At 41.3% G+C, this 26,702-nt stretch overlaps 3 protein-coding genes across 6 annotated transcripts in view; 1 reads left to right on the forward strand and 2 right to left on the reverse strand.

The window, feature by feature from the left end:
* The window catches only part of MRAP2 (melanocortin 2 receptor accessory protein 2), a 133,479-nt gene that overhangs the window by 97,032 nt on the left and 9,745 nt on the right, over positions 1–26,702 (forward strand). The gene's annotated exons all lie outside the window — the stretch shown is intronic.
* On the reverse strand, positions 658–2,831 carry LOC134730609 (adenosylhomocysteinase-like). Its single transcript, XM_063605400.1, has 2 exons — positions 1,440–2,831; positions 658–1,063 (listed from the first exon to the last, which is right to left on the reverse strand). Exon 1 carries the CDS (start codon positions 2,743–2,745, stop codon positions 1,447–1,449), a length of 1,299 nt encoding a protein of 432 aa, XP_063461470.1. The 5' UTR covers positions 2,746–2,831; the 3' UTR covers positions 658–1,063; positions 1,440–1,446.
* The window catches only part of CEP162 (centrosomal protein 162), a 103,843-nt gene continuing 91,506 nt past the window's right edge, over positions 14,366–26,702 (reverse strand). For 2 of the 4 annotated variants that reach the window (XM_063605401.1, XM_003816394.5), the window contains 2 exons: positions 16,491–16,625; positions 14,366–15,390 (listed from right to left, as the gene is read on the reverse strand). In XM_063605401.1, coding sequence (XP_063461471.1) covers positions 15,184–15,390; positions 16,491–16,625 — 342 coding nt within the window. In that variant the 3' untranslated portion in view covers positions 14,366–15,183. Of the gene's footprint in view, positions 15,391–16,490; positions 16,626–16,748; positions 16,883–26,702 lie in introns of those variants that run through there. The other 2 variants (XR_004672045.3, XM_063605402.1) reach the window with 2 other exon arrangements.

Genomic DNA, 26,702 nt, shown 5'->3' on the forward strand with positions numbered 1-26,702 from the left:
AATTACTCCCTCAATTTCAGAACTTGTTATTGGTCTATTCAGGGATTTGACTTCTTCCTGGTGTAGACTTGGGAGACTGTATGTGTCCAGGAAATTGTCCATTTCTTCTTGATTTTCTAGTTAATTTGCATAGGGGTGTTTATAGTATTCTTTGATGGTAGTTTGTATTTCTGTGGGATCAGTGGTGATATCCCCTTTATCATTTTTTATTGCATCTATTTGATTCTTCTCTCTCTTCTTCTTTATTAGTCTGGCTAGCAGTCTATCTATTTTGTTAATCTTTACAAAAAACTGGCTCCTGGATTCATTGATTTTTATGAGGGATTTTTTTATGTCTCTGTCTTCTTCAGTTCTGATCTGATCTTAGTTATTTCTTGTCTTCTGCTAGCTTTTGAATACATTTGCTCTTGCCTCTCTAGTTCTTTTGTGATGTTAGGGTGTTGATTTTAGATCTTTCCTGCTTTCTCCTGTGGGCATTTAGTGCTAAATTTCCCTCTACACACTGCTTTAAATGTGTCCCAGAGATTCTGGTACATTGTGTCTTTGTTCTCATTGGTTTCAAATAACATCTTTATTTCTGCCTTAATTTTGTTATTTACCCAGTAGTCATTCAGGAGCAGTTGTTCAGTTTCCATGTAGTTGTGCAGTTTTGAGTGAGTTTTTTTTTTTTTTTTTTTTTTTTCCAGGCACCAAGATTTTTATTTACCCACCTTCCTGCTTTCTTTTAACATTATAGGCCAAATTATTCTCTTTTTGACCCAGGGTTGTGAAAGGAACCATCTGGTTATAAAGTGGTGGCAGATTTCACGAAATCTGCCTGCATTCATGTTTTTCTGGCCCCTCTCAACCCCTAGCTGTCACTTCTCTGTTCTTTCTCAGTTGCCCCTTAACAGTCTATTCTAACCCCTGTAAAACAGGGACTAAAAGTACTAACCTCATTGTAATGAGGTTTAAGAGAAGGCCCAGCACTAAGCCAGGCTCTCAGGAAAATTCAAACAACAGTTCCTCTTTGCCCTTCAATATAGCCCCTTCTCATCTGTCATGGGCTGAAGAACCACTGGACCTGTAAACCAAGCACACAGGTATAAGTCCACAGACCAGGTGAAGGCCTAGATGGCAAAACACATGGGCTTTGTGACTCCACTACTGACTTCCAGGCTAAGGAAGGACTGACTTAGTGAGCTGTTCCAAGACCACTGAGCTCATGGTTCCCTGTGGCTGGGACCTCCATCATGACTGGGGCTTGAGGAGGGGCCTCTGTTCCCGCTGCCACATTTGGAACAGTATGACGGCTGCAGCAGAGGCCAAAAACTAAGTGATCAGCCCCAGAGAGTCGATGGGGGACACTGACAAACCAATCACAAAGTTGGTGCCATTAGCTCTTAGGGAGGAGAGGTGGGGCCTGGGCAAGGACAGCAGCTGGAGGGTGAAACGCAGACCTGGCTCTCAGTAGCGGTAGTGATCCGGCTTGAAGGGGCCATCACAGGACATGCCCAGGTACTGGGCTTGCTTCTCAGTTAGCTTGGTCAACTTCACATTCAGCTTGCCCAGGTGGGCTTCAGCCACTGCCTCATCCAGCTTCTTGGGCAGGAAATGAACCCCAACGGGGTACTTGTCTGGATGGGTCCACAGCTCGATCTGCGCCATCACCTGGTTGGTGAAGGAGTTACTCATCACGAAGCTGGGGTGGCCCATGGCACAACCCAGGTTGACCAGCCGACCCTCGGCCAGCAGGATGATGCGGCGCCCATTCTTCAACCGATACCGGTCCACCTGCGGCTTGATGTTCACCTTCTCCACAGCATTCTCGTTGAGCCACTTGACATCGATCTCCACGTCAAAGTGTCCAATGTTACACACAATGGCATCATCCTTCATCTGCTCAAAGTGCCGGCCAAGGATGATGTCAATACAGCCTGTGGTGGTGACAAAGATGTTGCCCTCCTGACAGGCCTCATCCATGGTGGTCACCTCATAGCCCTCCATGGCAGCCTGCAGTGCGTTGATGGGGTCAATCTCGGTGATGATGACGCGGGCTCCGAAACCCCGCAGGGCCTGGGCACAGCCCTTGCCCACATCACCATAGCCTGCTACCACCGCTACCTTGCCGGCAATCATCACATCTGTGGCCCGCTTGATGCCATCTATGAGGGACTCCCGGCAGCCATAGAGGTTGTCAAACTTGCTCTTGGTGACGGAGTCATTGACATTGATGGCAGGCACCTTGAGGATCCCATTGGCCATCATCTTGTAGAGGTTGTGGACCCCAGTCGTGGTCTCCTCAGAGATGCCTCGGATGCCTGGCAGAAGCTGCGGGTACTTGGTGTGGATGAGGTTGGTGAGGTCGCCCCCATCATCCAGAATCATGTTGAGGGGCCCGTCCTTGAAGTACAGGGTCTGCTCAATGCACCACAGGTACTCCTCGTCCGTTTCGCCCTTCCAGGCATACACCGGAATGCCAGCCTTGGCAATGGCAGCCGCCGCATGGTCCTGGGTGGAGAAGATGTTGCAGCTGGACCACTGCACCTCAGCACCCAGGGTGACGAGGGTCTCAATGAGGACGGCCGTCTCCACGGTCATGTGCAGGCAGCCAGCGATGCGGGCGCCCTTCAGTGGCTTGGAGGCCGAGTACCGCTCCCGCATACGCATCAAGCCCAGCATCTCGTTCTCAGCAATGTCCAGGGCCTTGCGTCCCCAGGCAGCCAGGCCGATGTCGGCGACTTTGTAGGGCAGTTTGTCAGACATGCTGGCGGCACTCGTGATGGAAACGGGCGAAGGGGGCTGGGCCTCAGTCTGGGAACAGGAACTGGGCGGGCAGCGCCGGGCAGGGCTTGAGTGAGTTTTTTAATCCTGAGTTCTAATTTGATTGCACTGTGGTCTGAGAGAATGTTTATGATTTCTGTTTTTTGCATTTGCTGAGGAGTGTTTTACTTCCAATTATGTGGTCAATTTTAGAATAAGTGTGATGTGGTGCTGAGAAGAATGTATATTCTGTTGATTTGGGGTGGAGAGTTCTGTAGATGTCTATTAGGTCCTCTTGGTCCAGAGCTGAGTTCGAGTCCTGAATATACTTGTTAATTTTCTGTCTCATTGATCTGTCTAATATTGACAGTAGGGTAAAGTCTCCCGTTATTGTGTGGGAGTCTAAGTCTCTTTGTAGGTCTCTCAGAACTTGCTTTATGAATCTGGGTGCTCTTTTATTGGGTGCATATATATTTAGGATAGTTAGCTCTTCTTGTTGCATTGATCCCTTTACCATTATGTAATACCCTTCTTTGTCTCATTTGATCTTTGTTTAAAGTCTGTTTTATCAGAGACTAGGATTGCAACCCCTGCTTATTTTGCTTTCCATTTGCATGGTAAATCTTCCTCCATCCCCTTATTTTGAGCCTATGTGTGTCTCTGCACGTGACATGGGTCTCCTGAATACAGCACACTGATGGGTCTTGACTCTTTATCCAATTTGCCAGTCTGTGTCTTTTAATTGGGGCATTTAGGACATTTACATTTAAGGTTAATATTTTTATGTGTGAATTTGATCCTGTCATTATGATCCTAGCTGGTTATTTTACCCATTAGTTGATGCAGTTTCTTCATAGTGTCAATGGTCTTTACAATTTGTTATGTTTTTGCAGTGGCTGGTACCGGTTGTTCCTTTCCAACTTCAGTGCTTCCTTCAGGAGCTCTAGTAAGGCAGGCCTGGAGGTGACAAAATCTCTCAGCATTTGCTTGTCTGTAAAGGATTTCATTTCTCTTTCACTTTTGAAGCTTAATTTCGCTAGATATGAAATTCTGGCTTGAAAATTATTTAAGAACATTGAATATTGGCCCCCAGCCTCTTCTGGCTTGTAGGGTTTCTGCCAAGAGATCTGTTAGTCTGATGGGTTTCCCTTTGTGGGTAAGCTGACCTTTCTCTCTTGCTGCCTTTAACATTTTTTTATTAATTTCAACCTTGTTGAATCTGACAATTATGTGTCTTGGGGTTGCTCTTCTCAATTAGTATCTTTGTGGTGTTCTCTGTATTTCCTGAATTTGAATGTTGCCCTGTCTTGCTAGGTTGGGGAAATTCTCCTGGATAATATCCTGAAGAGTGTTTTCCAACTTGGTTCCATTCTCCCCCTCACTTAAGGTACACCAATCATACTTTAAGTTTTAGGGTACATGTGCACATTGTGCAGGTTAGTTACATATGTATACATGTGCCATGCTGGTGCGCTGCACCCACTAACTCGTCATCTAGCATTAGGTATATCTCCCAATGCTATCCCTCAAAAAACTTAAAGTATAATAAAAAATAAAAATAAAAATTAAAAAAAAAAAAAAGGTACACCAATCAAACATACGTTTGGTCTTTTCACATAGTCCCATATTTCTTGGAGACTTTGTTCATTCCTTTTCATTCTTTTTTCTCTAATCTTGTTTTCAAACTTTATTTCACTGAGTTAATCTTCAATCTCTGATGTCCTTTCTTCCACTTGATCGATTTGGCTATTGATATTTCTGTATGCTTCACAAAGTTCTCATGTTGTGTTTTTCAGCTCCATCAGGTCATTGATGTTCTCTAAACTGGTCATTCTAGTTAGGAACTCCTCTAACCTTTTTTCAAGGTTCTTAGCTTCCTTGCATTGGGTTAGAACATGCTCCTTTAGCTCAGAGGAGTTTGTTATTACCCACCTTCTGAAGCCTACTTCTGTCAGTTCGTCAAACTCATTCTCTGTCCAGTTTTGTTCCCTTGCTGGTGAGGAGTTGTGATCCTTTGGAGAAGAGGCATTCTGGTTTTTAGAATTTTCAGCCTTTTTGTGCTGATTTCTCCCCATCTTTGTGGATTTATCTACCTTTGCTCTTTGATTTTGGTGACCTTCGGATGGGGTCTCTGCATGGACGTCCTTTCTGTTGATGTTGATCCCATTCCTTTCTGTTTATTTGTTTTCCTTCTAACAGTCAGGCCCACTGCTGCAGGTCTGCTGGAGTTTGTTGGACATCCACTGCAGACCCTGTTTTCCTGGGTATCACCAGCAGAAGCTGCAGAACAGCAAAGATTGCTGCCTGTTCCTTTCTCTGGAAGCTTCATCCCAGAGGGGCACCCGTCAGATGCCAGAGCTCTCCTGTATGAGGTGTCTGTTGACCCCTGCTGGGAGGTGTCTCCCAGTCAGGATAAATGGGGGTCAGGGACCCCTTAAGGATGCAGTCTGTCTCTTAGCAGAGCTTGAACACTGTGCTGGGAGATCCACAGCTCTCTTCAGAGCTGTCAGGGAGGGACATTTAAGTCTGCTGAAGCTGCACTCATAACTGCCCCTTCCCCCAGGCACTCTGTTCCAGGCAGATGGGTGTTTTATCTATAAGCCCCTGACTGGGGCTACTGCCTTTTTTTCAGAGATGCCCTGCCCAGACAGGAAGAATCTAGAGAGGCAGTCTGGCCACAGTGGCCTTCCTGAGCTGCAGTCAGCTTCACCTAGTTCGAACTTCTCAGCAGCTTTGTTTACACTGTGAGAGTGAAACCTCCTACTCAGGTCTCAGCAATGGTGGACGCCCCTTCACCCACCAAGTTTGAGCGTCCCAGGTTGACCTCAGACTGCTGTGCTGGCAGTGAGAATTTCAAGCCAGTGGAACTTAGCCTGCTGGGCTCCATGGGGGTGGGACTTGCCAAGCCAGACCACTTGGCTCTCTGGCTTCAGCCCCCTTTCTAGGGGAGTGAACGGATCTGTCTCGCTGGTGTTCTGGGCACCACTGGGGTATGGAAAAAAAAACACTCCTGCAGCTAGCTCAGTGTCTGCCCAAATGGCTGCCCAGTTTTGTGCTGGAAACCCAGGGCCCTGATGGTGTAGGCACCGCAGGGAATCTCCTGGTCTGCAGGTCGTGAAGACCATGGGAAAAGTACAACATCTGGGCTGGAGTTCACTGTTCCTCATGTCACAGTCCTTCATGGCTTCCCTTGGGTAGGGGAGAGAATTCCCTGACCCTTTGTGCTTCTTGGGTGAGGTGAAGCCCCACCCTGCTTCAGCTTGCCCTCCATGAGCTGCACCCACTGTCCAACCAGTCCCAGTGAGATGAACCAAGTACCTCAGTTGGAAATGCAGAGATCACCCGCCTTCTGCATCGATCTTGCTGGGAGCTGCAGACCAGAGCTGTTTCGATTTGGCCATCTTGATGGGGTTTTCTAGACTTAAGATCATGTCATCTGCAAACAAAAAAGAGTTTGACTTCCTCTCTTCCTATTTAAATACACTTTATTTCTTTCTCTTGCTGACTGCCCTGGCCAGAACTTCCAGTACTATGTTGAATAGGAGTGGTGAGAGAGGGCATCCTTGTTGATATGGTTTGGGTGTGTCCCCACCCAAATCTCATCTTGAATTGTAGCTCCTACAATTCCCATTTGTTGTGTGAGGGACCTGGTGGGAGGTAATTGGATCATAAGGGCGATACTTTCCAGTGCTGTTATCATGATAGTGAGTAAGTCTCATGAGAGCTGATGGTTTTATAAGGGGAAATCCCTTTCGCTGGACTCTCATTGTGTCTTGCCTGCTGCCATGTAAGACATGCCTTTCACCTTCTGCCATGATTGTAAGGCCTCCCCAGCCACATAGAATTGTGAATCCATTAAACTTCTTTTTCTTCTTAAATTACCCAGTCTCAGGTATGTCTTCATCAGCAGTGTGAGAACAGACTAATACACTTGTCTTATGCCGATTTTCAAGGGGAATGTTTTCAGCTTTTACTCATTCAGTATGATATTGACTTTGGGTTTGTCATTTATGGCTCTTATTATTTTGAGGTATATTCCTTCAATACCTAGTTTTTTGGGTTTTTGACATGAAGCAATGTTAAATTTTATGGAAGGAATTTTCTGCATCTATTGAAATAATCACGTGATTTTTATGTTCAGTTTTCTTATGTGATGAATCACATTTATTGACTTGTGTATGTTGAACCAGCCTTGCATCCTGGGGATGTAGCCTACTTGATCGTGGTGGATAAGCTTTTTGATGTACTGCTGAATTTGGTTTGCCAGTATTTTGTTGAGAATTTTTGCATTGATGTTCATCAAGGATATTGGCTTGCCGTTTCCTTCCCTTCCCTTCTTCCCTTTTCTTCCCTTCTTCCCTTCCCTTTTTTCTTTCTCTTTTTTCTTCTTCTTTCTTTCTGTTTTTTTCATGAGATAGAGTCTTGCTCTGTTGCCCAGCCTGGAGTGTAGTGGTGTGATCTCAGCTCACTACAACCTCTGATACCAAGGTTCAAGTGATTCCCCTATCTCAGCTTCCCAAGTAGCTGGTATTACAGGAGAGCACCACCACACCCAGCTAATTTTTGTATTTTTAGTAGAGACAAAGTTTCACCATATTGGCCAGGCTGGTCTTGAACTCCTGAGCACATGTGATCCGTCCACCTTGGCCTCCCAAAGTACTGGGATTACAGGTGTGAGCCACCATGCCCAGCCTGAAGTTTCCTTTTTTTATTTTATCTCTGCTGAGTTTTGGTATCAAGATGATGCCAGCTTCATAGAATGAGTTAGGGAGGAGTATCTCCTTTTTGATTTTTTTCTGAATAGTTTCAGTCAGAATGGTACCATCTCTTCTTTGTACCTCTGGTAGAATTCATATGGTCCTGGGCTTTTTTTTTGGTTGGTAAGCTATTTATTACTACCTCAATTTCAAAATGTGTTATTGTTCTATTCAAGGATTCTATTTCTTTCTGGTTCTCATGTTTGGGGGCTTATCTGTCTTCAATCTTTGAGGTTGCTGACCTTTGGATGTGGGGTGTGTGTGTGTGTGTGTGTGTGTGTGTGTGTGTGTGTGTTGTTGTTGTTGTTGTTCATTTTTAACAGTTTGGCCACTCTCCAGTAGGGCTGCTGCAGTTTGCTGGGGGTCTGCTCCAGATCCTAGTCATCTTGGTTTTTCCAGTACCTGGAGGTATCAGCAGTGAAGGCTGTGAAACAGCAAAGATGGCGGCCTGCCCCTTCCTCTGGAAGCTTCCTCTCAGGGGAATACTGACCTGTTGTTGGGCCGAATGCACCTGTAGGAGGTGGCTGGAGAACCCTATTGGAAGGCTTCACCCAGTTAGGAGGAACGGGATCAGGGACCTTCTTAAATATGCAGTCTAGCTGCATTTTGGTGGAACAGTTGTGCTGTGTTGGGGATCCCTTCATTCCCCAATCGATTTGGGCTCTCCAATGCCTGCAGGCTGGACTGGCTGAGACACCCAAACAGCAAAGGTGGCAGCCAGCCTCCCACACCCAGGCATTTCATTCATCCCAGGGAGAAATTAGAACTCTGAAGGCTGTAGAACATGGGTGGGGGTGGCTGGAGGCCCCAGCTGGGAGGATCAGTCCAGTGAGAAAAAATGGATCTGGATCCTGTTTAAAGCAGCATTCTGGCCATGCCTCCACAAAACAGCCATGCTGTGCTGGGAAACCACCTCTGCCCTGGTCTGCTGGGACTCTCCAAAGCCTGCAGGCTGAACAGCGCAGTCGTCCAAACACCAAAGGTGGTGTCCCACCCCTCCCCCAGGGCACTCCATCCCAGGGAGAGATCAGAGCTCTTTCTAGAATACTGGCAGGTGAGGGTGGCTGGAGGCCCTGGCTGGGAGGTCCCGCCCCATGAAGAGGAACAGATGAGTCCTTAAAGAAGCAGTCTGACCACATTCTGGCAATGCAGTTGTGCTGCACTGGGGGAACGCTTCCTCAGACTGTTTGGACTTTCTAAAGCCTGCAGGCTGGAAGGGCTGAGTTGACCAAACAGCTAAGGTGGCAGCCCACCCCTTCCCCTGGGGACTCCATCCCTTCTCAGGCAGGCTCTAACCCGTTGCCAGTGGCTGGCTGGAGTTCCAAGCCAGTGTGTCTTATCTTGTGAGAAGCTGTGGAAGTGGGCCTGCAGACTGACGCTGCTCAGAACCCTGGATTCAGCCCTCTTCCTAGGGCTGGATTTTTAGTTTCAGGTCTTAAATATATTTAAGTCTTTAACCTAAGAAGTTAATTTTTATATATGGTGTGAGATAAGGATCCAATTTCATTCTTCTGCATGTGGATATCTAGTGTTCTTGATGCCACTTATTGAAGAGATTATTTTTCTCCATTGTGTGTTCTTGGTACCTTTATTGAAAGTCAATTATTTGTAAAAGTGTGGGTTTACTTTTGGACACTATATGTGGTCTCACTGGTCAATGTGTCTGCTTTTGTGATAATATACTACTGTTTTGATTACTGTAGTTTTGTAGTATATTTTGATGTCAGGCAGTATGATGCCTTGAGCTTTGCTCTTTTTGCTTATGATTGTTTTAGCTACTGAGGTCTTTTGTGGTTCCATATAACTTTTAGGACTTTTTTTTCTATTTCTGTGAAAAATGTTATTGTAATTTTAATAGGAATTTCATTGAATCTACAGATTACATTGGGTAGTCTGGATACTTCAATATTTTTCCAATTTATGAATATGGGATTTCTTCCAATTTGTGTTTTTGTTCAATTTCTTTCACCTAAGTTTTTGTTGTTGTTGTGCAATTATTCAACACTCCCACTTTTAACAGTAGACACCCTGTCAGGCTGGAAGTTTGCTGTAACTCAGCTGACTGTATGATGAGGTCTAGTGTTTATTTTCAGCAATTACAGCCTTGTGGCTCTAGGAGATCAGATTCTCTTTCAGGGCACACTAGAAGCTCTTAAATCATTTATGCATTGCCTGAGCCAGAAATTCAAATCCCTGAGCTCATCCTTTTAAAAATTATGTTGTCCACCAACATTAGGGATAACCAACTGACATAATTATATTCCTTAAGTTTTCCACAAGTTTTGAAAATGTCATACACAGAATCACTAAATTACATGCCTCTTACAAGTGGTTGATCAGGAGTACCCAATCCAGATATTTTGTGTATCACAATAAGCAGTTCATCCCATAGACTATCAGTGTTCCCTGTACTGTTGGAAATAAGACTCCTTAGCACTTGAAGTCCAATCAGATTAGAAAGCAAATTCTAGAAACCCCAAAACCAATGAAAGAAACTCATCCTAAAAGTTCTGTTCCTCTAGAATAACTCCTGGTGCCACAAATCTGTATTAGTCAGGGTTCTTTAGAGATGTAGATAAAGGTTTATCACGGGAATTAGTTGACACATGATGGAAGGGCATAAGTCCCATGATATGTAATGTGCAAGCTGGAGAAATGAAAGCCAGAGGTGTAGTGCTGTCCAAGTCCAACAGCCTGAGAACCTGGGGGACACTCGTTTAAGTCCTGGAGTCTGAAGGCTAGATAACTTACAATTCTGATGTCCAAAATCAGAAGAAGGGTGTCTTAGCTCCAGAGAGGGCAAATTTGTCTTTCCTCTGCCTTTTTGTTCTATATAGGCCCTCAACCATTTGGATGGTGCCTGTCCACATTGTGTGAGGATGGATCTTCCTTACTTGGTCTACTGATTCAAATGCCAATCTCTTGATCAACAATTCACAGACATACCCAGAAAGAATGCTTTACTAGCTCTCTGGGTATCTCATAATCTAGTGGAGGTGACATCTAAAATTAACCATCACACTAGGAGAAGATAGATCACTTCTGGAGCTTGAATCTTTATAAAAACAGTGAGATGTATCCATCTTCTGTGTTCTCATCCTGGCCCCTAAGTGCAATGATTAAGGAATAGGATGTGGCTCCTGGGTTTTTAGTTGTAACAAATAGCTTTTAGAGTACTTATGGATCTTTATATATAGAACTGAAGACCTGCCATATATATAGCTTATTTCAAAATAGAATATAGAATCGTCATCAAAATAGGATATACCTTTCCTGAAAGTAATTATATGATGTTTGCATGTCCCTGTGTTCCAGAACCAGACATTGCTTGCATTTGGAATGAATGGCCCATAGATAGATAGTCAAAAGGACAAAAGAAAGGATGGGTGCAGCTATACATTAATAGGCTTACAGATAAAAATACACAAAACACGCTCAAAAAAATAAATTATTTATAACTTAAAATTTCTTTTACATAAAAAATAGCAAACTGTAATACTTTTACTACCCTCTAGGCATGTGGTTACTGAGCACTTGAAATATGGCTAGTCCAAACTGCAATGTGCTGTAACTGTAAAATGTATTTTGAAGATTTAGTATGACAAAATGCAAAAACTCAATTTTTCTATCAATACTGGTAATATTTAGATAGATTATATAAATTCGTTTCACTTGCTTTTTACCTTTTTATTTTTTAATTTTTTTTTTTTACAGGCAGGGTCTTACTCTGTTCCAGGCTGAAGTGCAGTGGTGCAATCATAGCTCACTGCAGCCTTGAACTCCTGGACTCAAGCGGTCCTTCTACCTCAGCCTCCTGAGTAGCTGGGACTACAGGCACATGTCACCACACCTGGCTAATTAAAAAATATTTTTAAGAGATGGGGGCTTTCCTATACCATGGTGTGGTAACTTCCTATACCATGGTGGAATGAAATTAGAAATCAATACCAAAAGGAACTCTCAAAACTGCACAAGCGTGGCCAGGCATGGTGGCTCACACCTGTAATCCAAGCACTTTGGGAGGCCGAGGTGGGCAGATCACCTGAGGTCAGGAGTTCAAGACCAGCCTGGCCAACATGGTGAAACCCCATCTCTACTAAAAATATAAAATATTAGCTGGGTGTGATGGCGTGCGCCTGTAATCTCAGCTACTTGGAGGCTGAGACAGGAGAATCACCTGAACCCAGGAGGCAGAGGTTGTAGTGAGCCGAGATTACACCATAGCATTGTGGCCTGGGTGACAGAGCAAGACTCCGTCTCAAAAACAAACAAAAACTGCACAAGTACATAAAAACAAAACAGCTTGCTCCTGAATGACTCCTGGGGAAACAATGAAATTAAGGCAGAAATAAGAAAATTCTTTGAAATAAATGAAAATAGAGACATAACATACCAAAACCTTTGGGATACAGCAAAAGTAATGTTAAGAGGAAAGTTTATAGAGTAAATGCCTACACAAAAAGACAGATCTCAAATTAACAACCTAACATCGCACCTCAAGGTCCTAGAAAAACAAGAACAAACTGAGTTCAAATCTAGAAGAAGATAAGAAATTACAAAGATCAAAGCAGAACTAAATGAGACCAAAAAATGATAGAGGATCAATACACAAAAAGTTGGTTCATTGAAAGAGTAAACCAAATTGACAGCTAGATTAACCAATAATGAGTAAATAAATCAAATCGGTAATAAAACATCTTCCAAAACAACAAAAAGCCCAGGATCAGATGGATTCACAGCGAAATTCTACCAGACATACAAAGAGCTAGTATCAATCTTATTGAAACTATTCCAAAAAAACTGAAGAGGAAGGATGCCTCCCAAACTCATTCTATAAATACAGTTTCACCCTGATACCAACAATCAGTGAAGGATACAAGAAAAAAAGAGAACTGCAGGCCAGTCTTCCTGATGAACATAGATGTGAAAATCCTCAGCAAAATACTAGCAAACCAAATCCAACAGCACATCCAAAAAAAAAAAAAAAAGCATCATGATCAAGTGGGCTTTATTCTAGGTATGTAAGGATGGTTCAACATACAGAAATCAATAAATGTGATTCACCACATAAACAACAGAACAAAAACTACATGATCATCTCAATAGATGCAGAGACAAACACTAGATAAAATCTAATATCCCTTCATGATGAACACCCTCAACAAACTAGGCTTTGAAGGAACATACCTCCAATAATAAAAGCCATATATTACAAACCTACAGCCAACATCATACTGCATGGGTTAAAGTTGAAAGCATTTCCCTAAGAACTGGAAAAAAGACGAGAATGTGCACTCTCACCACGTCTATTCAATACAGTATTGGCAGTCCTAGCCAGAGAAATCAGACAAGAGAAAGAGGTAAAAGACATCCAAATTGGAAAAGACAAAGTCAAATAATCTGTTTTGCTGATGACACGATTGTATACCTAGAAAACCCTACAGACTCCTCCAGAAGGCTCGTAGACTTGATAAGTGAGTTCAGTAAAGTTTCAGGATACAAAATCAATATACAAAACCCAGTGGAATCTCTATACACCAATAACATTCAAGCTGAGAACAAAATTAAGAACTCAATCCCATTTACAATAGCTACACACACACACATGCACACACACAGCACCTAGGAATACATTTAACCAAGGAGGTAAAAAAGAACTACAAAACACAGAAGAAACTGCAGATGACACAAGCAAACGGAAATACATCCCATGCTTATGAACTGAATAACCAATATGATTGTTTTAAATGATCATATTGCCCAAAGCAATCTACAGATTTGATGTAATTCCTATTAATTACCATCATTTTTTCACAGAACTGGGAAAAACAATCCTAAAATTCATATTGAACCCCCAACTCCAAAAAAAAAAAATAAAAAGCCTAAATAGCCAAAGCACTCCTAAGCAAAAAGAACAAATACAGAGGCATCACATTGCTTGACTTCAAGGCTATAGTAACTAAAACAGCATGGTAGTGGTACAAAAATACACACAGATCAATGGAACAGAATAGAGAACTCAGAAATAAAGCCACATACTTACAACTAACTGATCTCTGACAAAGTCAACAAAAATATACACTGGGGAAAGGACACCCTACTCAATAAATGGTGCTGGGAAAACTGATTTGCCATATACAGAAGAAATAAACTAGACCCTTACCTCTCATCATATACAAAAATTAATGCAAGATGGATTAAAGACCTAAACGTAAGACTTAAAAGTATTAAAATGCTAGAAGAAAACCTAGGAAAAACTCTTCAGAATGTTGGCCTCAGCAAAAAATTCACAATGAAGACCCTAAAAGCAAATGCAACAAAACCAAAAATAGATAAATGGAACTGAATTAAAATTAAAGGCTTCTGCACAGCAAAATAATCAACTAAATAAACAGATAACCTACATAATGGGGGAAAATATATGCAAGTTATTTCTCTGAGATAGGACTAATATTCATCAGGTACAAGGAACTAAAACAATAAGAAAAACCCCAAACAATCCCGTTACAAACTGGGAGAAGAACATGAACAGACATTTGTCAACAGAAATACAACTGACCAACAAACACGTGAAAAAATGGTCAACGTCACTAATCATTACAGAAGTACAAAAACCACACTGAGATACCATCTTATACCAGTCACAATGGTTATTATTAAAAAGTTGTCAAACAACAGATGATGGTGTCAATGTGTAGAAAAGGGAACATGAATACTCTCTTGGTGGGAATGTAAATTAATTCAGCCTCTATGGAAAGCAGGATAGAGATTTCTCAAAGAACTAAAAATAGAACTACCATTCAACCCAGCAATCTCATTACTGGGAATCTACCCAAAGGAACAGAAATCATTATATAAAAAAGATATCTGTACATGTATGTTTATTGCAGCAATATTTACAATAGCAAATTCATGGAACCAACCTAAGTATCTACCAACAATTGACTGGATAAAGAAAATGTGAGATATATATATAGAGATATATATAAATGGAGTATTATGCAACTATAAAAAAGAATGAAATCATGTCATTTGCAGCAACATGGATAGAGCTGGAGGCCATTATCCTATGTGAACTAAATCAGATGTAAAAAATAAAATATTGCATATATTCTCACTTAAAAGTAGGAGCTAAACAATGGGTACACACAGACATAAAGATGGAGATAACAGACACTGGGGACTCCAATAGGGGAAAGAGTGTGAGCGGCAGTAAGCGTTGAAAAATTACCTGTTGGGTACAGTGTTTAATATTTGGATGATGGGTACACTAGAAGCCCAATTCCCACCATTATTCAATACACCCATGTTACAACAAGCACATGTACCCCCTGGATCTAAAATAAAAATTTTAAAAACCTCACATTATCAATAAAAATGTGGCGGAGTATGTTCAATTTTCTTTTCTTTCTATTTCTAGCATACAAGTGAGACCTTCTCTGCTATAAAGGAAACTGTCCATAAATCACTTAAAATGAGACTGGTTAATGATTTTTAGTAAAATACACCATTATATGTTTTTTTTCTTATTGGTTAAAGGCAATTTATTTTGAAATGTTGCTTTGGTTGTTTGCTTTCTGGAAACATATTGGAACACTTGTTTTTCATAAGCTGTCCTGACAGTGGCACAATCCCATCCATCTTCAGGCCTTTTAATAAGGTCATTATGAAATCTGAATTTCTATTAATACTCTGGTGCATTCATTTCATCTGCAAAAGCAACTGGCACAACCACTCCTTGCCGGTGCAGCTCTCGGAGAACATCTAATATTGAGTCTAGTTCTGTGCGGAACTTCTCCAGCTCACGATTCTTTAACTGTGCCAGTCTTTTCCATTTTTCAACTTCTTTGTTTTGCTCAGTTTCTACTACTTGGTGTGTTTGCTGTATTATCTGCAAATACAAAAATTCCACATTGCTGTTATAGTTCATAGTGGTGGGTGAGGAACATTTAACAATCTTAAAGTAGGCAAACCTGGGGTTTCTTTGGGGAACTCAGGTAAATCATAATGCTCTGCGTGGATGCAACATTTTCTGTCTTCAAGGAGTATATACATCCCAACTGTGTTAGGGACTAAATGTTTGTGTCCCCCTCAAATTCATATGTTGAATTTCCTAACCCTTAATGTGACTGTATGTGGAGTAAGGAAATAATGAATGTTAAATGAGATCATAAGGGTGGGGACTTGATTTGATAAGAACTAGTGTTTTCACCACTAGAGACACCGAAGAGATCATCACCAGAAGAGACACCAAAGTGATCTCTCGCCCCTCTTCCTCTCCTCTGCACACATGGTACTGAGGAAAGATCATGTTAGAATGAGAAAAAAGGTGGCTATCTGCAAGCTGGAAAGAGAGCCCTCACCAGAAACCTAACTGACCAAAACCTCAATCTGGGACTTCTGGCCTACAGAACTGTGAGAAGATAAATTTTTCCTGTTTAGCCACCCAATTTATGATATTTTGTTATGTCAGCCCAAGCAGACTAATACACTGTTCAAACCAAGTTAAATTTCAGCACCAAGGCAAGTGCCTAAAAACACATCATGCCCTTACATCTGCTATTTTTAACTTCTATTAATTTATCTGTTTATAATTAAGTATAGTAATATTACTAGTGCTAGCTATATATTTTAAATAATCATATTAAAACAATTTATTTCTTATAAACATTTGCTGAAATGACTTAATATGGAACACCATGCCTTGTTCCCAGGGTAAGATGTGTAAGTTTTTAGGAATCCATCAATAATTAAGAACATGATACAAGTTTTTGCTTTTTTTCCAGATATAAGGATACCAATCTTCAAGCACTTGAGATATAAAGTCTCATTTTCTGGTAAAAGTTATAAATTTATTAAATTTTTAACAAGATCAAAATACACTGGAAACACTTTAAGTGGTAATTTTTGCTAGGGATGACAAAACTATAGCAAATTAAAGGCACTTAAAAGTAAAGACCTATATAAATATGTAAATGTGATTTACTTTACCTGTTGAAGTTCCTGTTCTCTTTGTGCATGTCTCATTTCCATCTGCTTAATTTTCTTTTCTAAGCCCACGAAATGTTTCATCTCTGGTGTATGGTTTTCTTTGGCTTCTCTCAATTCTTCTAAGAGTTTTGTAATCTAAAATTGACATATGAAGCAAATGAAAAACTATAATCACAAGAATTTAACAGGTAATCTTGAAAATCAGAATATTTGTATAAAATTTCTCTATATAAGTAAGAGGCACCTTGGATTGTTAGAGTAATTAATAGCTTTCATTCTCTATATCCAGAAAGTAAAGGTTCATCCTAACTCTGAGTTGACCTCACATTCTAAGAGGCTCCGGATGAATGGACCATCTTCTACCTCCCAAGTATGGCAGTCTGGTAAAGGAGCTGAAAATGAAGTTGGCACTTTCTTTAATGCATTAAGTTTCACTACAAGGTATTTGTTAGTAAGATGGTTACTTTCAGAATTTAAAAAAGTACATTTAAAGCACTCAACATAGTACAGTGCCCCATGCACAGAAAGAGTTCAATGAATATGTATTTTTCTTCTGTTAACATCCCTATAATTCTATTTGTAATTCTCTATGGCCCTTATCACTTTATAATTTGTAGTAGTTCATTCCACAAATAAATGTATACATATAAAGTAGAGATAATGAAGTACTGAGCCCTTTCTGTGTTGACTGCTGTCTTAGGACCTGGGGATCCAGAGATTAAAGACACAGACCCCATCCTCACAGAGTGTAGTGCAGTGCCTTCATATTGAGCTTGGGAAAACAATTAATTGTATCTTCTTTATTCCATATACTCATGAAAAGAAATTCCAACAAGAATCAGATTTTGCTAATTGTTTACATGAAAAGGCAACAAAAACCAAATGAAAATGGATAGAATTAACAATAACTCTTGTTTTCTATGAAAACACCTATTAATAACAATACTAATAATAATACTAAAAAATCCCAGTATCTTACCTACATTAGTTGAAAAACATGCAAAGATACAAGCAAATTAAATCAGAGGCAATCTATTTTAAATGTGGAGCATCCCTGATGATATCATCATCGAACAAAGAACTATGCAGACTATAATTGGGATGGTTTGCAGAGAGCTCAGGGAGAGGCCTCACAGAACATGCTGTGGTGATGAGTGTTGGTTGGGCATAAAAACTGTATGTGTTAAAATAATGATTATAATTATTTTTTAAAAAACTAATGACTAAGAAAGCTGATAAAGGCATAGTCATACACAGAATGGTCAATTATTATTTCAATTCCTGTAACCTTTTTAATGGTTGAAAAATGATTTTGAGTAATATTTCCAGCTGTTACTATCTTGTGATACACCTGTTCCTGGTACACCAGTTAGGAAGCTCTGGTTTTCTGAATGAAGCAGTCAAGTGAATGAGAATTCTAATATTGTGTGCTATGATAAAGGGATGGCCAATGAGTAGTGAGATAAGTGAGAACACCTAACTTGAAGAGAAGACAGGCCACAGAGAATTCCTAAGGTGGCTGTGTTTGAATTGAGTCTTAAAGGGTAAGTAGTAGTCAGTCATTACATTATGATGTGCTAGGCATTAGGCTGAGCACTTTACAGATGTTGTCTCATTTTTTTATTAAGCCTTATATATGTTTACTGTATGACTCCTCACATAAAATGTAAGCTTCATAAGAGCAAAGATTTTTGTCTTTGTTCTCCTCACTATTCCTAGCACCCAGAGCTGCCCATGGCAGAGAGGTAGGTGTTTAACAATTATTCATGAATTAATTAGTCCATTCACCTTTCGATGATTAAACATTCATTGGTAAATCACATAAACTTAGAAATCTGGTTTTAGACAAATAGAGAAAATTTCCTTTTAATTGCACCTACCTAAAAGAACCTTTAAGAATATAATCAAAACTGAATATGTACATATATTTTAAAAATCCTTGCATTTTAATGAATTATCCTCTAGAGATAACTGAATACTTAATAAGCAAACATGTATTTAAAAAATACTTCCTGCTATGTACACATTATTTAAAAAAACTGGAAACAACCTGCATGCCAACAATAGGGGATTTGTGAAATAAATTAGTAATGATTAATAAGAGCCTGAGACCTAGAGTCAGAGGCAATAGGTTCTAACGGTGGCACTTCTATATGGTGGTCGGTAAGCCACCATATAGAAGTTATTTCACTTTCCTTAGCATCAATATCTTCATCTAAAATGGGAATAATAGTAGTAACTACTCTTTTGGTTGTGATGAGAATCAAATAAGGTATATAAAACACTTTTCACAGTTCCTAGTAAACATTAAACTTTTTTTTTTTAAGTTATACTTCGTTCTGGGGTACATGTGCAGAACGTGCAGGTTTGTTACATAGGTATACACGTGCCATGATGGTTTGCTGCACCCATCAACCCGTCATCTACATTAGGTATTTCTCCTAATGCTATCCCTCCCCTAACCCCCAACCCCCCGACAGGCCCCGGTGTGTGATGTTCCCCTCCTATGTCACTGTGTTCTCATTGTTCAACTTCCACTTATGAGTGAGAACATGCGGTGTTTGGTTTTCTGTTCTTGCCTTAGTTTGCTGAGAATGGTTTCCAGCTTCATCCATGTTCCTGCAAAGGACATGACCTCATTCTTTTTTATGACTACATAGTATTCCATGGTGTATATGTGCCACATTGTCTTTATCCAATCTATCATTGATGGGCATTTGGGTTGGTTCCAAGTCTTTGCTATTGTGAATAGTGCCACAATAAACATATGTGTGCATGTGTCTTAATAGTAGAATGATTTATAATCCTTTGGGTATATACCCAGTAATGGGATGGCTGGGTCAAATGGTATTTCTAGTTCTAGATCCTTGAGGAGTCGCCACGCTGTCTCCCACAATGGTTGAACTAATTTACACTCCCACCAACAGTGTAAAAGCATTCCTATTTCTCCGCATCCTCTCCAGCATCTGTTTCCTGACTTTTTAATGATCGCCATTCTAACTGGCATGAGATGGTATCTCATTGTGGTTTTGATTTGCATTTCTCTAATGACCAGCGATGAGCTTTTTTTCATATGTTTGTTGACTGCATAAATGTCTTCTTTTGAAAACTGTCTGTCCATATCCTTTGCCCACTTTTTGATGGGGTTTTTTTTTTCTTGTAAATTTGTTTAAGTTCTTTATAGATTCTGGATATTAGCCCTTTGTCAGATGGATAGATTGCAAAAATTTTCTGCCATTCTGTAGGGTGCCTGTTCACTCCGGTTAGTTTCTTTTGCTGTGCAGAAGCTGTTTAGTTTAATTAGATCCCATTTGTCAATTTTGGCTTTTGTTGCCACTGCTTTTGGTGTTTTAGTCATGAAGACTTTGCCCATATTGATTTTGGACTGAGATGATGGGGTTTTCTAAATATACAATTATGTCATCTGCAAACAGACACACTTTGACTTCCTCTCTTCCTATGTGACTACCCTTTATTTCTTTTTCTTGCCTGATTGTTCTGGCCAGAACTTCCAATACTAAGTTGAATTGAATAGGAGTGGTGAGAGAGGGCATCCTTGTCCTGTGCTGGTCTTCAAAGGGAATGCTTCCAGTTTTTGCCCATTCAGCATGATATTGGCTGTGGGTTTGTCATAAATAGCTATTATTTTGTGATACGTTCCATCAATACCTAGTTTGTTGAGAGTTTTTAGCATGAACGGCTGTTGAATTTTGTCGAAGGCCTCTTCTGCATCTATAGAGATAATCATATGGTTTTTGTCCTTGGTTTTGTTTATGTGATGGATTATGTTTATTGATTTGCGTATGGTGAACCAGACTTGCATCTCAGGGATGAAGCTGACTTGATCATGGTGGATAAGCTTTTTGATGTGCTGCTGGATTTGGATTGCCAGTATTTTATTGAGGATTTTTGCATTGATGTTCATCAGGGATACTGGCCTGAAATTTTCTTTTTTTGTTGTGTTTCTGCCAGGTTTTGGTATCAGGATGATGCTGGCCTCATAAAATGAGTTAGGGAGGAGTCCCTCTTTTTCTATTGTGTGGAATAGTTTCAGAAGGATTGGTACCAGCTCCTCTCTGTACCTCTGGTAGAATTCGGCTGTGCACCCATCCAGTCCTGGACTTTTTTTTGGTTGGTAGGCTATTAATTACTCCCTCAATTTCAGAACTTGTTATTGGTCTATTCAGGGATTCGACTTCTTCCTCGTTTAGACTTGGGAGGGTGTATGTGTCCAGGAATTTTTCCATTTCTTCTAGATTTTCTAGTTTATTTGCATAGAGGTGTTTATAGTATTCTCTCATGGTAGTGTGTATTTCTGTGGGATTGGTGGTGATATCCCCTTTATCATTTTTTATTGCGTCTATTTGATTCTTCTCTCTTCTCTTCTTTATTAATTTGGCTAGTGGTCTATTTTGTTGATCTTTTCAAAAAACCAGCTCCTGAATTCACTGATTTTTTTTTGAAAGGTTTCTTGTGTCTCTATCTCCTTTAGCTCTGCTCTGATCTTAGTTATTTCTTGTCTTCTGCTAGCTTTTGAATTTGTTTGCTCTTGCTTCTCTAGTTCTATTAATTGTGATGTTAGGGTGTTGATTTTAGATCTTTCCTGCTTCCTCTTGTGGGCATTTAGTGCTATAAATTTCCCTCTACACACTGCTTTAAATGTGTCCCAGAGATTCTGGTACGTCATGTCTTTGTTCTCATTGGTTTCAAAGAGCTTATTTATTTCTGCCTTCATTTCATTATTTATCCAGTAGTCCTTCAGGAGCAGTGGTTCAGTTTCCATGTAGTTGTGCAGTTTTGAGTGAGTTTTTTAATCCTGAGTTCCAATTTGACTGCACTGTGGTCTGAGAGACTGTTTGTTATGATTTCCATTCTTTTGCATTTGCTGAGGAGTGTTTTACTTCCAATTATGTGGTCAATTTTAAAGTAAGTGTGATGTGGTGCTGAGAAGAATTCTGTTGATTTGGGGTGGAGAGTTCTATAGATGTTTATTAGGTCTGCTTGGTGCAGAGCTGAGTTCAAGTCCTGAATATCCTTGTTAACTTTCTGTCTCGTTGATCTGTCTAATGTTGACAGTGGGGTGTTAAAGTCTCCCATTATTATTGTGTGGGAGTCTGGGTCTCTTTGTAGGTCTCTAAGGACTTGCTTTATGAATCTGGGTGCTCCTGCATTGGGTGCATATATATTTAGGATAGTTAGCTCTTCTTGTTGAATTGATCCCTTTACCATTATGGTCTTCTTTGTCTCTTTTGATCTTTGTTGGTTTAAAGTCTTTTTTATCAGAGACTAGGATTGCAACCGCTGCTTTTTTTTTGTTTTCCATTTGCTTGGTAGATCTTCCTCCATCCCTTTATCTTGAGCCTATGTGTGTCTCCACATGAGATGGGTCTCCTGAATACAGCACACTGATGGGTTTTGACTCTTTATCCAGTTTTCCAGTCTGTGTCTTTTAATTGGAGCATTTAGCCTATTTACATTTAAGGTTAATATTGTTATGTGTGAATTTGATCCTGTCATTGTGATGTTAGCTGGTTATTTTGCTCATTAGTTGGTGCAGTTTCTTCCTAGCACTGATGGTCTTTACAATTTGGCGTGTTTTAGCAGTGGCTGGTACCAGTCCTTCCTTTCCACGTTTAGTGCTTCCTTCAGGAGCTCTTGTAAGGCAGGCCTGGTGGTGACAAAATCTCTCAGCACTTGCTTGTCTGTAAAGGATTTTATTTCTCCTTCACTTATGAAGCTTAGTTTGGCTGGATATGAAATTCTGGGTTGAAAATTCTTTTCTTTAAGAATGTTGAATGTTGGCCCCTACTCTCTTCTGGCTTGTAGAGTTTCTGCTGAGAGATCTGCTGTTAGTCTGATGGGCTTCCCTTTGTGGGTAAGCTGACCTTTCATTCTGGCTGCCTTTAACATTTTTTTCCTTCATTTCAACTTTGGAGAATCTGACAATTATGTGTCTTGGAGTTGCTCTTCTTGAGGAGTATCTTTGTGGTGTTCTCTGTATTTCCTGAATTTGAATGTTGTTCTGCCTTGCTAGGTTGGGGAAGTTCTCCTGCATAGTATCCTGAAGAGTGTTTTCCAACTTGGTTCCATTCTCCCCGTCACTTTCAGGTACACCAATCAGACATAGATTTGGTCTTTTCACATAGTCCCATATTTCTTGGAGGCTTTGTTCATTTCTTTTTACTCTTTTTTCTCTAAACTTCTCTTCTCACTTCATTTCATTCATTTGATCTTCAATCACTGATACCCTTTCTTCCACTTGATCGAATTGGCTACTGAAGCTTGTGCATACGTCACATAGTTCTCGTGCCATGGTTTTCAGCTCCATCAGGTGATTTAAGGTCTTCTCTATGCTGTTTATTTTAGCTAGCCATTCGTCTACTCTTTTTTCAAGGTTTTTAGCTCCTTTGCGATGGTTTCAAACATCCTCCTTTACCTCGGAGAAGTTTGTTATTACTGATCTTCTGAGGCCTACTTCTGTCAACTCGTCAAAGTCATTCTTGGTCCAGCTTTATTCCATTGCTGGCAAGGAGCTGTGTTCCTTTGGAGGAGAAGAGGCACTCTGATTTTTGGAATTTTCAGCTTTTCTGCTCTGTTTTCTCCCCATCTTTGTGGTTTTATCTACCTTTGGTCTTTGATGATGGTGACCTAGATATGGGGTTTTGGTGTGTATGTCCTTTATGTTTGTTAGTTTTCCTTCTAACCATCAGGACCCTCAGCTGCAGGTCTGTTGGGAGTTTGCTTGAGGTCCACTCCAGACACTGTTTGCCTGGGTATCACCAGCAGAGGCTGCAGAACAGCAAATATTGCAGAACAGCAAATGTTGCTGCCTGATCCTTCCTCTGGGAGCTTTGTCTCAGAGGGGCACCCGGCTGTATGAGGTGTCAGTCGGCCCCTATTGGGAGGTGTCTCCCAGTTAGGCTACTCAAGTGTCAGGGACCCACTTGAGGAGGCAGTCTGTCTGTTCTCAGATCTCAAACTCCATGCTGGGAGAACCACTACTCTCTTCAAAGCTGTCAGATAGGGACGTTTAAGTCTGCAGAAGTTTCTGCTGCCTTTTGTTTGGCTATGCCCTGCCCCCAGAGGTGGAGTCTATAGAGGCAGGCAGGCCGGCCTCCTTGAGTTGCGGTGGGCTCCACCCAGTTTGAGCTTCCCGGCCACTTTGTTTACCTACTCAAGCCTCAGCAACGGTGGATGCCCCTCCCCCAGCCTCGCTGCTGCCTTGCAGTTCAATCTCGGACTGCTGTGCTAGCAGTGAGCAAGGCTCTGTGGGCATGGGACCCTCTGAGCCAGGCGCGGGATATAATGTCCTGGTGTGCTGTTTGCTAAGACCATTGGAAAAGCACAGTATTAGGGTGGGAGTGTCCCGATTTTCCAGGTACCGTCTATCACAGCTTCCCTTGGCTAGGAAAGGGAATTCCCAGACCCCTTGCGCTTCCTGGGTGAGGTGATGCCCTGCCCTGCTTCGGCTCACACTCCTTGGGCTGCACCCACTGTCCAAGAAGCCCCAGTGAGATGAACCCGGTACCTCAGTTGGAAGTTCAGAAATCACCCATCTTATGAGTCGCTCATGCTAGGAGCTGTAGACTGGAGCTGTTCCTCTTTGGCCATCTTGCATTTCAGATGGGGTTTTTTTCTATAAGACCCTGACTGGGGCTGCTGCCTTTAAGAGATGCCCTGCCCAGAGAGGAGGAATCTAGAGAGGCATTCCGGCTATGGCGGCTTTGCCAAGCTGCAGTGGGCTCTGCCCAGTTCGAACTTCCTGTAGGCTTTGTTTATGCTATGAGGGGAAAACTGCTTACTCAAGCCTCAGTAATGGTGGATGCCACTCCCCCCACCAAGCTTGAGCGTCCCAGGTCACTTCAGACAGCTATGCTGGCAGTGAGAATTTCAAGCCAGTGGATCTTAGCTTGCTGGGCTCTGTGGGGGTGGGAATCTGCTGAGCTAGTCCACTTGGCTCCCTGGCTTCAACCCTCTTTCCAGGGGTGTCTTGCTGGCATTCCAGGCGCCACTGTGGTATGAAAAAAAACTCCTGCAGCTAGCTCAGTGTCTGCCCAAACGGCCGCCCAGTTTTGTGCTTGAAACCCAGGGCCCTGGTGGCGTAGGCACCCAAGTGAATCTTCTGGTGTGTGCATTGCGAAGACCTTGGGAAAAGCATAGTAACTGGGCTGGAGTGCACCGTTCCTCATGGCACAGTCCCTTATGGCTTCCCTTGGCTAGGGGAGGGAGTTCCCCGACCCCTTGCACTTCCCGGATGAGGCAACGCCCCACCCTGCCTTGGCTCACCCTCTGTGGGTTGCACCCACTGTCTAACCAGTTCCAATGAGATGAGCCAGGTACCTCAGTTGGAAATGTAGAAATCACTTTCCTTCTGTGTTGATCTCACTGAGACCTGTAGAATACAGCTGTTCCTATTTGACCATCTTGCCAGCCTCCCCCCCACAGATTAAACTTTTGATAAATAATTATATTATAATGCCTCTATTTTGAAATGGTATAATAGAAGTCCCAATAAAGATATATACTGTCATGAAAAGATCATATATATACACACACACACACACACACACACACACACACACACATATATAGTGTTAGGTTAAAAATGCTTTGAAAATCATATGCATGCATACATACATGAACAAACATGTATTTGCATATGTACACACATGAGAACCATATCCACAATATTTGTAGTTCTTTATTTATGAATAGAAAAAAATCTGGAAGGATATAGAGCAAAATATAACTAGGTAGTGGGATTATTGTGATTTTATACCTTCTAATTGCTAATACTAATTATTATGTATTAATAGTATAAAAACACATGCATAGTGAATCCATGCTCAACTAAGGACAGAAATAGCATCAATAAAAAGCATAAAAGCATATATTCTTTAATGAATAAAACTCTGTTATCTTTTTATTACTTTACTAAAGTAAAAAAGAGTGATTCACCCAGATGACGTCACTTAAAGGTGAGTGAAGATGCTTTCTTACTGGAGAAGACAGATATCACTGACTGCTGGCAGGAGGTGGCTCAGGTGCTGGAGTTCAAACAATCTGTGCATAGCCCAGAGACAGACTGCTTCCCAGAGAAGACATTTGTCTTTGTTCTCTTACTTGTTGGTGAGTAGATAATCTTAGAAACTACACATCTCAATTTAAACTGAACCACAAAATTATTCCTATTTTTATTACTTTAAACAAGCCTGGGCTGGTCGTGGTGGCTCACGCCTGTAATCCCAGCTCTTTGGGAGGCTGAGACGGGTGAATCACTTGAGGTCAGGGGTTCCAGACCAGCCTGGCCGACATGGTGAAACTCCATCTCTACTAAAAACACAAAAATTAGCCGGGTGTGATGGCACAATCCTGTAATCCCAGCTACTCAGGAAGCTGAGACATAAGAATCACTTGAATGAGGGAGGCAGAGGTTGCTGTGAGCCGAGATTGTGCCACTGCACTCTAGCCTGGGCGACAACAGTAAGACTGTCTCAAAAAAACAACAAAAAAATGAGCCTGGTACACTGTATCTGTGTACTTTTCAATCATGTCATGTGCCTTTGTGCTTTGTAACTATTGGCATAAGTCTTCCTGGTCACTTTGCTAGAGGAATTGTGAGTACTTACTTAATCTAGAGGGTTTAGATTCTAATTAGGTTAGCACTGAAGGAGATACTGGGCACTGTGTCTTAAGCAGCCATTCCTGCTTTCTTTGCTGACAAGGCCTTGATATTGTTCAGGTGTTCATGTGATGCTGGGGTAAATTCTGATCAGTTTTACTGTCAGTTTACTGGATAACTACTGGACAAAAACAACTGATCAGTTATAGCTGTCCAGTTTTTCTTGGCAGTGATTGATTGGTTTAGAGGTGGGCACATGTCTTAGTCTGTTTTCTGCTGGTATAACCAAATACCACAGACATTTATTTGGCTTACAGTTCGGCATCTGGACAGTCCAAATGCATGGCACTGGCGTCTGGGAAGGGCCTTTTGCTGCATTAACCCATGACAGAAGGGCAGGCAGGTGATGAGACAGGGGAATGAGAACCACTGAACTTATTCTTCTATCATGAGCCCACTCCTGTGATAACTAACCCATTCCTGCTTTAACATCAACTAAATTTAAACATAAGTTTTGGCAGGGATATTCAAACCGCAGCAGCATGTGACACAGTTCTGAAGCAAAGGCAGTTAGTGGGAGACATTATAGG

The sequence above is a fragment of the Pan paniscus genome, chromosome 5 (assembly GCF_029289425.2).
Source record: "Pan paniscus chromosome 5, NHGRI_mPanPan1-v2.0_pri, whole genome shotgun sequence".
Lineage (NCBI taxonomy): Eukaryota > Metazoa > Chordata > Mammalia > Primates > Hominidae > Pan > Pan paniscus.

Excerpts from the sequence above, each read along its gene's own strand:
- LOC134730609 (XM_063605400.1), bottom strand. The coding sequence starts at position 2,745 with ATGTCTGACAAACTGCCCTACAAAGTCGCCGACATCGGCCTGGCTGCC.